The sequence below is a fragment of the Pseudopipra pipra genome, chromosome Z, assembly GCF_036250125.1.
Source record: "Pseudopipra pipra isolate bDixPip1 chromosome Z, bDixPip1.hap1, whole genome shotgun sequence".
NCBI lineage: Eukaryota > Metazoa > Chordata > Aves > Passeriformes > Pipridae > Pseudopipra > Pseudopipra pipra.
In genome coordinates, this window is record NC_087581.1 from 37,565,934 (window position 1) to 37,578,753 (window position 12,820).

Sequence of the window (12,820 nt, forward strand, 5' to 3'; positions counted from 1 at the left end):
GATGGGCAGGGCACGTCTCCAGGATGAAGGACCACTGCCTCCCTAAGATCTTGCTTTATGGTGAACTTGCCACTGGCTGCCGCAAGAGAGGAGCCCCAAAGAGAAGATACAAGGACTCCCTGAAACAACATCTCAACCTGGGCCATATTGATCATCATAACTGGTCTACTCTGGCCTCCAATCGGGAGGTCTGGAGACACACCATCTATAATGCTGCTGATGCCTTTGAGAACGCACGCAGGATCACTCTTGAGGAGAAAAGACAACGCAGAAAGAATCGTGTCCTGCAGAATATACCACCTGAGGAGTCTTTCTGTTGTGCCTTTTGCAATCGGACATGCCAATCTCGTATTGGCCTTTTTAGCCACCAACGCGCTTGTAACAAACGTGGGTAGTGCCTTCCTAAATCTTCGTTCGCGAAGCCCAGCCATGATGACTATCAGGCAATGCATTCTAAGTGTACTAACAGTCATCATAGCTTTTATTAGAGCAATCAATATTTTATATCCTTACATGATGTAATATAAATGCCCGTCCTAATTTACAAACCTTGGGCTTGAAAATGGTATGTTTCTTTCATAGTATTGGCCTATATTATGAATGTATTATGAAGTTTTAAAGGATGTCACTAAAAAGAAACATTAAAAGTGGGCTAGAGTTCATACTATACATGGCTGTAGCCTTGAAGTGGTAGGTGATCTTTTGTAGGAAACAGAACTGCTGCTTCTCTCAGCATACCAGGAAAAAAGTTTTTTCCTATCAAGACAATACTGAAATTTATTTAGCTTAAAAAATCATTGAGAAACTGAATTTTGGAAATTCAGAATTTTAGTGATTGCATAAATTGTACTGAATTTGCTGTACTTAAACTGTGGCATGTCCCACTCTTCGTCTTGTTTTTGGGCACTGAAAATAAGTACATTTAAGCTATTTGAAAATCCTTTACCATCTTCTTGCTTTGCCGTACCATAACCTTTTCTCTTCCTCTTTTGGCATAGTTTAAATCCTTAGCACTTAGAGGCATATAAAGACTTTCAGCTGGGAATGAGAAAATGTCTTTCCAAATTTCCTGAGGGTTAATCAGTCTCCAGCAGACACATTTGGCTTAAATGTCTCTCCCTGCAAACCCCATAGCTCAATAAATGCATAAGGCCTCCCACACATAAAGCTGGGATCTCAGACATATTCTTTCCACCCACAAATTTGAAAATGCTTCTAAAGTTTTGTTGACAGACTCCAGTTGCATTATTCCATTCATGTGTGCACCTTCTAAGGGTGAACATAAATCCTTGTGATGTAAATCATTAAATTTAACAGGATGACTTTGTAGATAGATCCTGGTTTCAAGGTGATGATTTTAAGTTACAAGGGAAGGCTTATATCCAATTTTCTTAGAAAATAATTGTTTTCTCAGATAGCTATTAATACAGCTGCCAGTAGTTAAAAATCTGCATGAATATAGAGGGACTATGGTAGAAATAGAATATGCTAGTGATAACCTAGATATATCCAATTACTTGGGATCCCTGGCCCTCCTGCTTACAGAACCATAAGCCCAAGGATCTTACATATGCAGACTGGTGGGTCTGTTCCTGAAGGGAAGATTCACCTAAGTGGGTTGTTCAGGTGTTGTATTATGACCCTTCTTTTGGGTCCATTTGTTCACACATCTTATTCTGTGTGCAAGAGACACTGCAAGCAGGATACACAGCTTAAAAGCCAATTACTCCCAGTCCTGTTTAATATGTTGTCTCAGTTTAATGAGACTGAAGTCTTTTGCTACGGAGGATGAGTTATGAGGGAAATCAAACTCCTCTTTCTGAGCAATTGTAAATCCAAAATTAAGAGATTCCAATTGAGGAAGTATGGAGAAAGGAAAAATAAAAGCCCTTTATTAAAGGATATATGTGTATTGGCAGAACAACAAAAGAACACCAAAAGCAGCCAAACAATAATCCTGTACCCAAAAATCCCCTTCAAAAAGGGAAACAGTTCAGTTCTTTTTGCTTTTTGGCGCAATTCCAACCACGGCCGGCAGGGGGCGCTGTTGGATGACTGGAGGAGCAGAGCCTGCAGTTGCTCAGCGTTGGCCGGCAGGGGGCGCTGTTGGGCTCTGGCGGTCGCTGTGTGAGGCCCGGGCGCGGGAGAAGCCGAAAATGGAGATGTCCCCCACACCGAGAAGGGGAAGGGGAAAAGGGGAAAAAAAACCTCTCCCCACAAAGCTCACTCTGTCTGCAGCTGGCTGTGACCGGGAATTCCCCCTTTGCGTCGATGAACACACACTGCTGCCACCACGGGAGCGGAGGAGGGAGAGGACGACCTCCTCCCAAAGAGTTCCTGTGCAGGAGGGTCAAACCTTTTGATGAAGATTGAATAGATCTGGGCTGGGGGCAGAACACGGCGCAGGCAAGCTGGGGCCAGAAAACAGCCAAATGACTAGGCTGAGAACAAAACAACCTCAGACCTTTCCCAACACATACCTTGCCTGAGTTAAGGCAAAAAGGGAGAGTCTCCTGTTTCCAAGGAGCGAAGAAAAAAACCTCATCACCCCTCCCCATCAGTCTTAGGAAGGGCCATCAGCTCGGAATGCAGGCCTGCTAGTTAGTTCTTTTGTAGGCAAAAGCCCTTCCCCCTCCCTCGTTCAGCATCTTTCTTTTAGAGCAGGCAGGGGAAAGAAAAAATTCCCTGCTTGTTTTTTTAGAACAAGTAAACCTATGATATATGTTTATCAGTGATCTGGACAAGAGGATCAAGTGTGCCCTCAGTAAGTTTGCAGTTTGCAGTTTGCAGATGACCCCAGGCTGGGTGGGAGTGTTGAGCTACTGGAGGGTAGAAATTCTCCACAGATGGATCTGAACAATGGGCTGAGACCACTTGCATGGGGTTCAACAAGTGAAGCACTGGATCCTGCCCTTGGGTCACAACAACCTCATGCACACTACAGGCTTGGGGAAGAACAGCTGGAAAGCTACCTGGCAGAAAAGTACCTGGGGATGCTGTTCGACAGCAGCTGAACATGAGCCAGCAGTGCCCAGGTAGCCAAGAAGGCCAATGGCATCCTGGCTTGTATCAGCAATAGTGTGGCCAGCAGGACCAGGACAGGGAACCTGTACTTGGGACTAGTGAGGCCACACCTCAAATCCTCTGTCCAGTTCTGGGCCCCTCACTACAAGAAGGGGTGCTGGAGTGTGTCCAAAGAAGGGCAACGGAGCTGGGGAAGGGTCTGGAGCACAAGTCCTATGAGGAGTGGCTGAGGGAGTTGGGGATGTTTAGTCTGGAGAAAAGGATGCTCAGGGGGTACCACCTTGCTCTCTATAACTACCTGAAAGGAGAGTGTAGCCAGTTGAGGGTATGAGAAATAAATAACCTGGTTTTATTATAAGTAAATGAATTTAGTAGGAGGATAGAAGGGGGTGGGGTTTTTCTTTTTTTTTTTTGGTTCCAAGAGCCTTTTTAGGCATACTGTGGAAGTTGTAAGGTGGACGGTCCTATCTGGACCTGACGCCAGGGAACCTTTTGTGGCCGGGAATAGGGGAAAATACAAAAATGCAGCCCATGGAGGAGCCAATGCTGGAGCAGGTGGATACATGAAGGAGGCTGTGACCCTGTGGGAGGCCCAAGATGCAGCTGGAGTCCTGCTGGAGACTTGCAGCCCGTGGAGAGGGAAGCCCATACTGGAGCAAGTTTTTCCTGGGTAGGACTTGTGGCTGCTGTGGGGGACCCACAGTGGAGCAGCTCATTCATTAAGGACTGCACCCCATGGAGGAGTGACCCATGGGACAGCAGTTTGGGAAGAACTGTTGCCCATGGGATGGACTCACGTTCAAGAGGTCCATCAAAGACTGTCTCCCGTGGGAGACGGGAAGGACTCCTCTCCCTGAGCAGTGGCAGAAACAACAACTGACTGTAACCCCCATTCCCTGTCTCCCTGCACTGCTGGAGGGGGAGGAGGTAGAGTTTGGAAGGAAGGAGGGGTGGGGGAAAGGTATTTTTAAGATTATTTTACTTCTCACTCTTTTGCTATGATCCTGTTTGTAATAAATTCAATTAATATCTTCAATTCTTTTGCCTGTGATGGAGACCTCTCCCAGCTCTTAACTCATGAATCCTTCATTGTTTTTTTTCTCTCCTCTGTCCAGTTGCAGATGGGAGTGAGCAGCTGTAGTGAGTACCTAGCACCCAGCCAGGGTCAAACGACTACACCTGTATAAAATTGTGCAGATCCTTTTGTACATTTATTATCTTACCTTTGTAAATCTGGAGGGACAGTGTATAGACGAGTCCTGTTTCAGGTTGTTATAAGTCAATCTCCCCTCTCCATGTTAACAGCAGCATTTCATGTATGGAAGTACTATTGTGGAATTTTATTAGAATTAGTCAGGTTCTTTTATTAGTTAGCATTCAGTCCAGTGAAAATTTACAGTAGTGCTATGTGGTGCTGCTAGTATATATCCTTCCAATCTACCATGAAAAATGATGCACGCTGAATAACCCCTTGCCAGAAAGAAGGGCAAACACTAAGCACAAACATCTTGTGGCAAGAATGTCGCAGAGGCAACAAAACAGAGCAGCTGGTTGGCATTTGGTAACCACATAATTTGGATCAACAAATCCTATGGTGTGCTGTTTTCTTTGTTGATAAACCCATATCTTCAAAAGTTGTATTAAGAATATTGTGCTTTTTTTTAAAGAAGTCATAAGGGAAGGCTTTTGTCCAGTTTTCTTAGAAAATAATTGTTTTCTTAGACTGAGACATTAGCACAGTTGTCAGCAGTTAAAGATCTGTTAAAAAAATATAAAAGGTAAAAAAATATAGCAGCTAACTTTTTCTAATAACGGAAGAAATAATGGGGTGTGTTTCATAGTTATGAGGTATATTACAGGGACTAAATAAATTCCTTATATGATACTGTTAAAAAGCCAAGACCTCCATAATTTAGGATAAGGTATTCTTTACTAGGTGTCAAAGCTGTTTGGCATTTTGTATTTAAAACCCATCTTTCAAAGCAATCTAGAGTTAGTTTACTTAAGCAAACAAGATGCAGGGTCACATCTCAAGTGCTTTGTATCCTGATGACCTTAGAAACTGTTGAGATGAAAGAAAGGCATCCTTAGACTGATTTAGGAATAAGTGTAACTCTTCTACAGCCTAAAAGAGTTTGGATAACAGAGCTTGTGAAGGAATTTGTTCATCTTGAAGTAACATGACAGGTATAGTTAAATAAACTGCAAATGTATTTGCAAATGTTACATTGATGATTCCTAGTAATCACTTGTTCTTTTCAAACAGCTGCACAGAACAAGATCTACCTAAAGTTTTCCCTCCAAAAATTGCTGAATTTTAAAATTGCTACTGCAAAAATATAAATAGTAAAAATAACTTAGTTCTCTACTGCAGTCTGAGTTGAATTGTAAAGTGGTGACTTATTGAGAATAAACTTATGCCTTTCATAGATCAGATTAATATTCTATTAGCTGTGTAGGAGGGAAAAACTCTCACCACCAGGCTCTTCTGTGTGCTCTGCAATGACCTTCATTGTGTTTCATCCAAAGCCTTCATAAGTTTTACAAACATTGATAAATATTAAACTTTTTAAGATAGTTATAATTCAGTCAATTAATATGCAAATGCTACTCTAAGCCTGCAGCACACTGACTTTGTTTTGACAGAGAACAAAAATATTCTCCTTTTAAAAATGCTAGGCACACTCCCATCCTTGTGGGTAGATACACTACTGCATATGCAATGATGAGAAATCCTTTAATCATTACTAACCAATAATAGGGAAGCAAAAGATTGTATTTAATTCTTTATTAAGCATTTTTATTAATAAGTATTGTTATTTGGGGCATGCATAACACTGCAAGAATTATATCTATCATAGCATTACAATAAGAAACTATCTGAAACCTTGCATTTTTGCATTTTGTGAGCAGTGTTTACTGCTTCTGCAGTCTTACTTGGGATTCAAACCAATTCTCCCTGGTAAGTCAGGCTGATAAAACAATACACCTTGAAAAATGACCAGGCAAGATTTTGGCACAAACTGCTGTAAGCTACATTACACCAGGGGATGTCACCAGTGAAGACACAATACCAAAATTTGTGCTGCAATTGGAATTACACCTGGAAAAGAAATAGCAATTATTTGGAAACAAGACAGTAAATAACACCGATATAATTATTGTTTATAATCTTATTTGTTGTTATTACTGGAGGAAGATATACAGATATGTTCTTTGCCTATACAGAACCAGTCATACTTATAGTAAACAGCATCATTTAAAAACAGAAACCTATTGAAATGCCAGTGCATAGAATAAAGACAGACAATTGTCTGGGACAAACCATGCTAGATGACTGATTTGTGACAGTCCAAGACGCTGCCATTCTTTGCTGTAATTCTACCCATTTATTTGGGGTAAATGCCACAGCAGCAGAATGGAGTGTGTGCTTAAGTGTTAGCTATTCCATTTTCAGCTAAACACCAGACTTCCCACCAAAACACATATATGCGGGCACCAGCATGTGTCTGCCAACACTGCTGCAACAATAGCAACATGTAGCAGAGAAGGGATAAACAGTGTGAAGCAGTTATCACTGCAGCAGTTCTTCCCGTGGACTGGCATCCCCGCAAGTACGAGTTGAGACTATATCTTTGGAAAGGCAAGTGCCGCAAAACATGTAAGAGGTAACAACCTTTGCATTTTCAGCAATGTGTAAGATAAGGACAAAGTTTCACCTCTTTTATTGGAACTGCACTGGTAGAAGCTCAGACCAGCAGCTGCCAGACTGACATCTAATGCATAAGTGAATTCTAATGCATAACTGCATCAGAATCTAATGTATAAACACATTATCCTGAGACGTTATATAAGCCATTCATAACTCTTTCTTTGCACAGACTAAAAGCTGTAGAAAACATGAGAAGAACATATATGCGTATTTACTGAGGAGGAAAAGATGATTTTGTACCACCAAGCCACAAGTCTTTCTAAATGGATGAAGTATATTTCTAGTCTTGCTTGTAGTATAAAAATGGTGTTTGGTAACACAAATTCAAATGAAAACTAAGAAAAAATGCACAATGGAGTTAACTAACATGGGCACCCTGCACTCCCTGAAATTTAAGTCAAATTATTTCTGAATAATTTTATTTTTGAATACTACTCCTACTGAAGTAGGACCCCTTAAGGATGAAAACCTATTTATATAGATAACTAGTATAAGACTGACAGGGCAATATGACCAATCTGAACTGCTGTCATTGGACTGACTTACGGATAATTCAAATTCCTCTACTTTCAATGCAGAGAGCTCCTGTTCAATGGGGTATTAAATGAATTTTCTTACAGTATGTAGTTCACAGAACACAAGGAAAGATAATTTTTACTAGAGAGAAAAACTTATAAAAGGACAAGAATGTAAATATTTCCATCTTTTCCACCTGTACATCTCAATATTGCATGTGTATTAATATAAATTTAAGCCTTTAAACAGAAACACAGTAGTGTATCAAAAGGGATCTAAAACCCTTCCCCAGTTTCAGAATCAGGGTGGTATGGACAGGCATTACCAAACAATGCTGCATTTGAAACAGCAGATCCTGGTGAAAATCTGTCTCCTGGCTCAAAATCATTGATACAGTTAATTCTCTTAAATTTTATCCTTTTTAAATCCTTCTATCAAAAGCAACCTTCCCCTCCAAAATACTTATTTGCAAGAGTAAACATACACAAAGTTCTCATCAGTTAAAAACCTGCTATAACTTAGAAATGTTATTCTTCATGCTTTTAAAGCCCTTGCACATGCAGCAGAAAATGAATGCTACAACTGGGTCACGTCACTCAAAAATAATGTTGGAAAAGTATTTTTCATTGCAAAACATGTCAATTCTGTAAACAACAGAGTACAACTTCATTTCTCTGTTAGGTCTGATCTTAAGCAGAAGCAAGAAGCAGTAAGAATTAGCAGACGATAGGAGAGAATGAAGTATCAACTCCGTATTTGACAGTTTGACTTTAAACATGAAAAATACAAAATCACAGAATAATTTTTCTGGCTGGAAGAGACCTCAGGAAGTTACAGTCCAATCTCCTTCTCAGAGCAGAGTTAACACTACACTGTGATCAGGCAAAAAAGGTTTAAACCAAAATGCACCTTCCCTATTAAAGCAATTGAACTGGGTATATAGTTATGTGACGCCAGTAAAATGAATACTTTTTAACTACGTGCATATTCAACAAGAAAAATTGAGCATCTGGGTAGCTGAACATACATAGTGTACATACCTAACCTCTTCTTGCAGTCATGTACACTTAATGAGAAAACTTCTTCAAATTAAACATGCCTATTCTATGGGAAAGTTTTATACAAGAGTCTATAGCTTTTCTAAGCACAGGCTGCATTGGTCACTGTGCAAAATTCCAGAACTCTGAAAAGATATTACATATTTTCACCTAATACTGTGGCAAAACCATATAATCATCAGAAGCAAGAAACAAGTGTGAAAATTCATACATCAAGTTCTCATTTTTAATTTAGTAATTATTGAATGTTTTCAGAGCAGGCACTACATTGCTTCAAACACAATCAAGTATCTTTGAAATAATGTTGAAAAATAACCTCTTCACCTCAGTATACACACGCGCATATACACACAAGTACACAAATTAATTTATAAAATCTGTACATACGTATTTTTTAGGAAGCAACTCAAAGAACCATACCACAAAAAATTACCTTCTGTACTCTGACACAGCATAAATTATAATCCATTTTTCTTAAGATAGGGTTTAAGGACACAAAATGCCATGCAGTACTATTTAGTAAAAAATGAACTAATAAATAAATTTATCTATTCAGTGCTAAAAGAAAACACAGAATTCCTTAAATAAAACAAATGGAAATTTGTCAGAAATAGTTATTATCCTTGAGCTAGGCAGGCCTCAGTTATTTGCATAAACTGAAGCTTTATCCCCTTTGTAGAAAACAGCAAGGAAGTGTCTGACTATGGAAATCCAGGATACTTTATTTCCTATTACTGGAGGCAAAGCTGGTTCAAGAAAGGAGTATCCTTGTTGAATCTGAGTCTGAAAGTCCATCATCTTGATTAGTTGCTTCATAATCACCCACATTATCAGCTAATTCAACATCTTGATCGTCATTGCTCTCTGCGCTGTAATCAACTTCTTCAAGGAAGCGAGGCTCATCTTCATCCAGAATGTAAGTAGTGGGGCTATAATGAACAAGAAGTTCAACATGAATCATGTTGGAAGTTTTACCTGGAGTAATGCATTCAGACTATGCCCTGTCCCTTTCCTGACATACAATAATACAAAAATTATCTCAGGAAAGCAGCAGTTTACCTGAAATAGTATTGATTTTTTAATTGTGTGCAAAACAACTGGGAGCCAAAGCCATGTTTGTAAGACCTTGAATTAATTAATCAGTCATATACAACTTGTTATTCAAATGTGCCATGACAAATTAGCTACACTAATGGCCGGTAAGAACTTGATGTAAATACAGCACTATCAGAAGTTGCTGCAGAAGCATATAACTACATAAAGACACAGCCATTGGTATAGAATATATAGCAAATTTAAAAACAGCCTAAAAATTCAATTGTGAAACCTTTGTATTAAAACATACATTTTACTGAAAAGCATTGTGAGCAATTACTTTATAAATATCAGAGATGACAAAATAAGGAGTCGTGGTTATAACTAATGTTAAGTTCCCACATGAATCCCTTAACTCATATCAGGTTCTCACACATATGCATGCAGGTAAAACTTAAAATTTGTTAAGCCTTGTAACTCTGAGGCAATGAACTAAGGAACTGAGCTACCACCTACAGAATGGTCTACGGCCTTAACTAATGGCCTACAAGAATAAGAGGATTAACACCTTTAGTGTTAACTGGAAAAAGGTTAGAATACAACTTCATGATGCTCTCACCTGCCTAGAACAGAAGTGGGGAAAAAGAAAAAGGGAAAAAAGTGTTTTCCAGACCCAGTTTTACTAACCTCACTTAGCACATAAAAAGCTATCTGCTTAAAAGCACTATAGTGCCTTCGGAAAGCTTCATAAAAGAGTTTGGCGAAATAAACACTTGAAGAAAAGCACCAAGATCAGTGTTTACAGAGCCATTGTGCTGTCTACTCTCTTATATGGATCTGAATCATGGGTCATCTACCACCACCACCTGAGTCTCCTAGAACGCTTCCATCAACACTGTCTCCGTACAATCCTAAACATCCACTGGTCAGATTATGTGACCAATACATCTGTTCTAGAACAAGCAGCAGTCACAAGTATTGAGGCCATGTTGATGAGAACACAGCTGCGCTGGGCAGGACACGTCTCCAGGATGAAGGACCATCGCCTCCCTAAGATCTTGCTTTATGGTGAACTTGCCACCGGCTGCCGCAAGAGAGGAAAACCCCAAAGAGAAGATACAAGGACTCCCTGAAACAACATCTCAGCCTGGGCCATATTGATCATCATAACTGGTCTACTCTGGCTTCCAATCGGGAGGTCTGGAGACACCATCTATAATGCTGCTGATGCCTTTGAGAATGCACGCAGGATCACTCTTGAGGAGAAAAGACAACGCAGAAAGAATCGTGTCCTGCAGAATATACCACCTAAGGAGTCTTTCTGCTGTGCCTTTTGCAACTGGACATGCCTGTCTTGTATTGGCCTTTTTAGCCACCAACGCACTTGCAACAAATGTGGGTAGAGCCCTTCCCAAATTTTCATTCACAAAGCCTAGCCATGATTCCTAAATACTTCGTAAGTATTTTTGTATTCAGATTAAGGCCTAAGAAGGTTTTGTAGTGCATTTTACCTAATAAACAAATCATACAGAACTCATACAAACAGTGAGGATGTTCTTATTGAAGAACATCACACAGAACTTGTAGAAATGCTTGCATATTAATTTTGATGAATTTTCTCTTAAGGCATACAAAAACCTAGCTTGGCTGTGGCTTTATAATTAAAAGGACTAATCACTGCTTCTTTCTAAACCTTAAGGAGCTTAAATGCACCACTTGAAATCTGCAATGCAATCTCTGTTGAATATAAATATATTTCACAGTATTCTTCCTCTACCTGTAGCCTCAATGACATGCACACTGTAATGTTCTGTGATGTCAATAGTTAATTCAAATATCAGGACAAGAATTGTCTCCTATCTTAGAGGAAAAAAAAATTATGTTCAAAACAATCTGTATCATGGTTCACTAAATAAGCTTGTACTCAATAAGCTATGCAAAAAGGAAAGCTCCACAAAACTAAATACTTTACAGATTATTTAAGCTGTACTAGGGCAACAACCCATTATGCTGGTTAACGAACTGGATGTTTAAAATAAAATTATTTCCATTTAGAAGAGACAAAGAATGAAGAAAATAATCAGAATCTTTGCTGAGTCTCTTTAATTTCACAAATGGGGAACCCAGCATACACTAAGGGTACATGCTTTGCATGAGGAATGTGTGGTAGAATCAGCAAAGGAATACAATTTTTCTGTGCTTTCATCCTGTGACACTTTCTGCCCTACGAAGTCACTACCTACCAACACTTTCTCTAAGGAAAAAAGAAGCTGGGAAAATAAAAAGTTTAAATGTTTCATTTGTTAAAAGAAACAAATGATAGGGACTTCACCAGATGTATCACAGTCTGACAAATCAACAGGTTTTTTGCAATTTCTGCTTCTAATCCCTTAACACAGGTATGGATTCATTAGCTTTTGTATGCAAGGAATTCACACTGCAGTTGGAGAACAGATTGTGTAATTCAACTGACAGGAAATAGAGCATTTAAATCTGAATGTTGGCCCAATATTAGTAATAATTCTGAACACTGAAACAGAAAACTACAATGAGCTATGAGAAGGACAAACATTTTACTAACCACTGACAATGGGATGTTTAATGCATTACTGTCATCACTTCTAAAAATTCATGCTAGTGAGGTATAATATAGGATATAAAGTTCTTAAAAATTCTATCCACTCTTTTTAATAAATGTCATTATTTGGATATTGAACTAACATAGCTGATTCAGTTAAAAGAGAGCAACCAACAAAGCCTACCTTAAGGAAAAAAACCTGGATGCAGAAGCAAACCACACAGTTTATCTCTTCAGTGTCCTGTCAGTTCATATAATATATCCTATGTTATACTGTCTTGAAAAACACACAGGTATATTTATTCAATACAACTTTTTTTATACTTGTATAAATTTATTTTACATACTTATGCATGTGTAAGCATGTAGGCATGCCCCTAACTTCTAGAAATTCAGGCACTTAGAACAGTTATAAAGTCAGAATGTCTGCTGTAACACATTTTAGACATTCACTCTGGCACATGTACATCCAAAACCGAGGGATGCTTTTGTTGTCATTTTACATTTAATAAAATAAAGATCATTATTATAGTTTATTTTCCTTCTTCAAGAAAAGTAGCATTAGAACAGATCAAAGATTAGAACGGATACTATTTAGAAAGCTAAATAAATCTTTAAAATAAAAACTGGCTCTTAAGTCTGCTTCATAATAATCCTACCTTTCTACTACCATATAAAGCAATACACCATGACTTCTCGATCATTTATTTCAGAAAATAAATGTTACCATAATATTTATTACGATTATTTTTCCATCGTCCCTTTCTTGAATTTTCATTCCTCACAAAATTGTATCCAAGTACTTTCTATATAAAGGAAAAACCTGTGTCACATACCACTCATGTATGTTTGCTTTCCTATGACGCATTTTCTTCTGATGTAGCAAATGTTAACCTT

The 12,820-nt window shown here is 38.8% G+C and overlaps 1 protein-coding gene across 10 annotated transcripts in view; it reads right to left on the bottom strand.

The window, feature by feature from the left end:
* Positions 1-5,797: 5,797 nt before the first annotated feature.
* The window catches only part of AGTPBP1 (ATP/GTP binding carboxypeptidase 1), a 59,423-nt gene continuing 52,400 nt past the window's right edge, over positions 5,798-12,820 (bottom strand). For 8 of the 10 annotated variants that reach the window (XM_064641186.1, XM_064641188.1, XM_064641189.1 and 5 more), the window contains one exon: positions 5,798-9,239. In XM_064641186.1, the coding sequence (XP_064497256.1) occupies positions 9,062-9,239 (178 nt within the window). In that variant the 3' untranslated portion in view covers positions 5,798-9,061. Of the gene's footprint in view, positions 9,240-12,107; positions 12,201-12,820 lie in introns of all 10 variants that reach the window. The other 2 variants (XR_010426466.1, XM_064641192.1) reach the window with 2 other exon arrangements.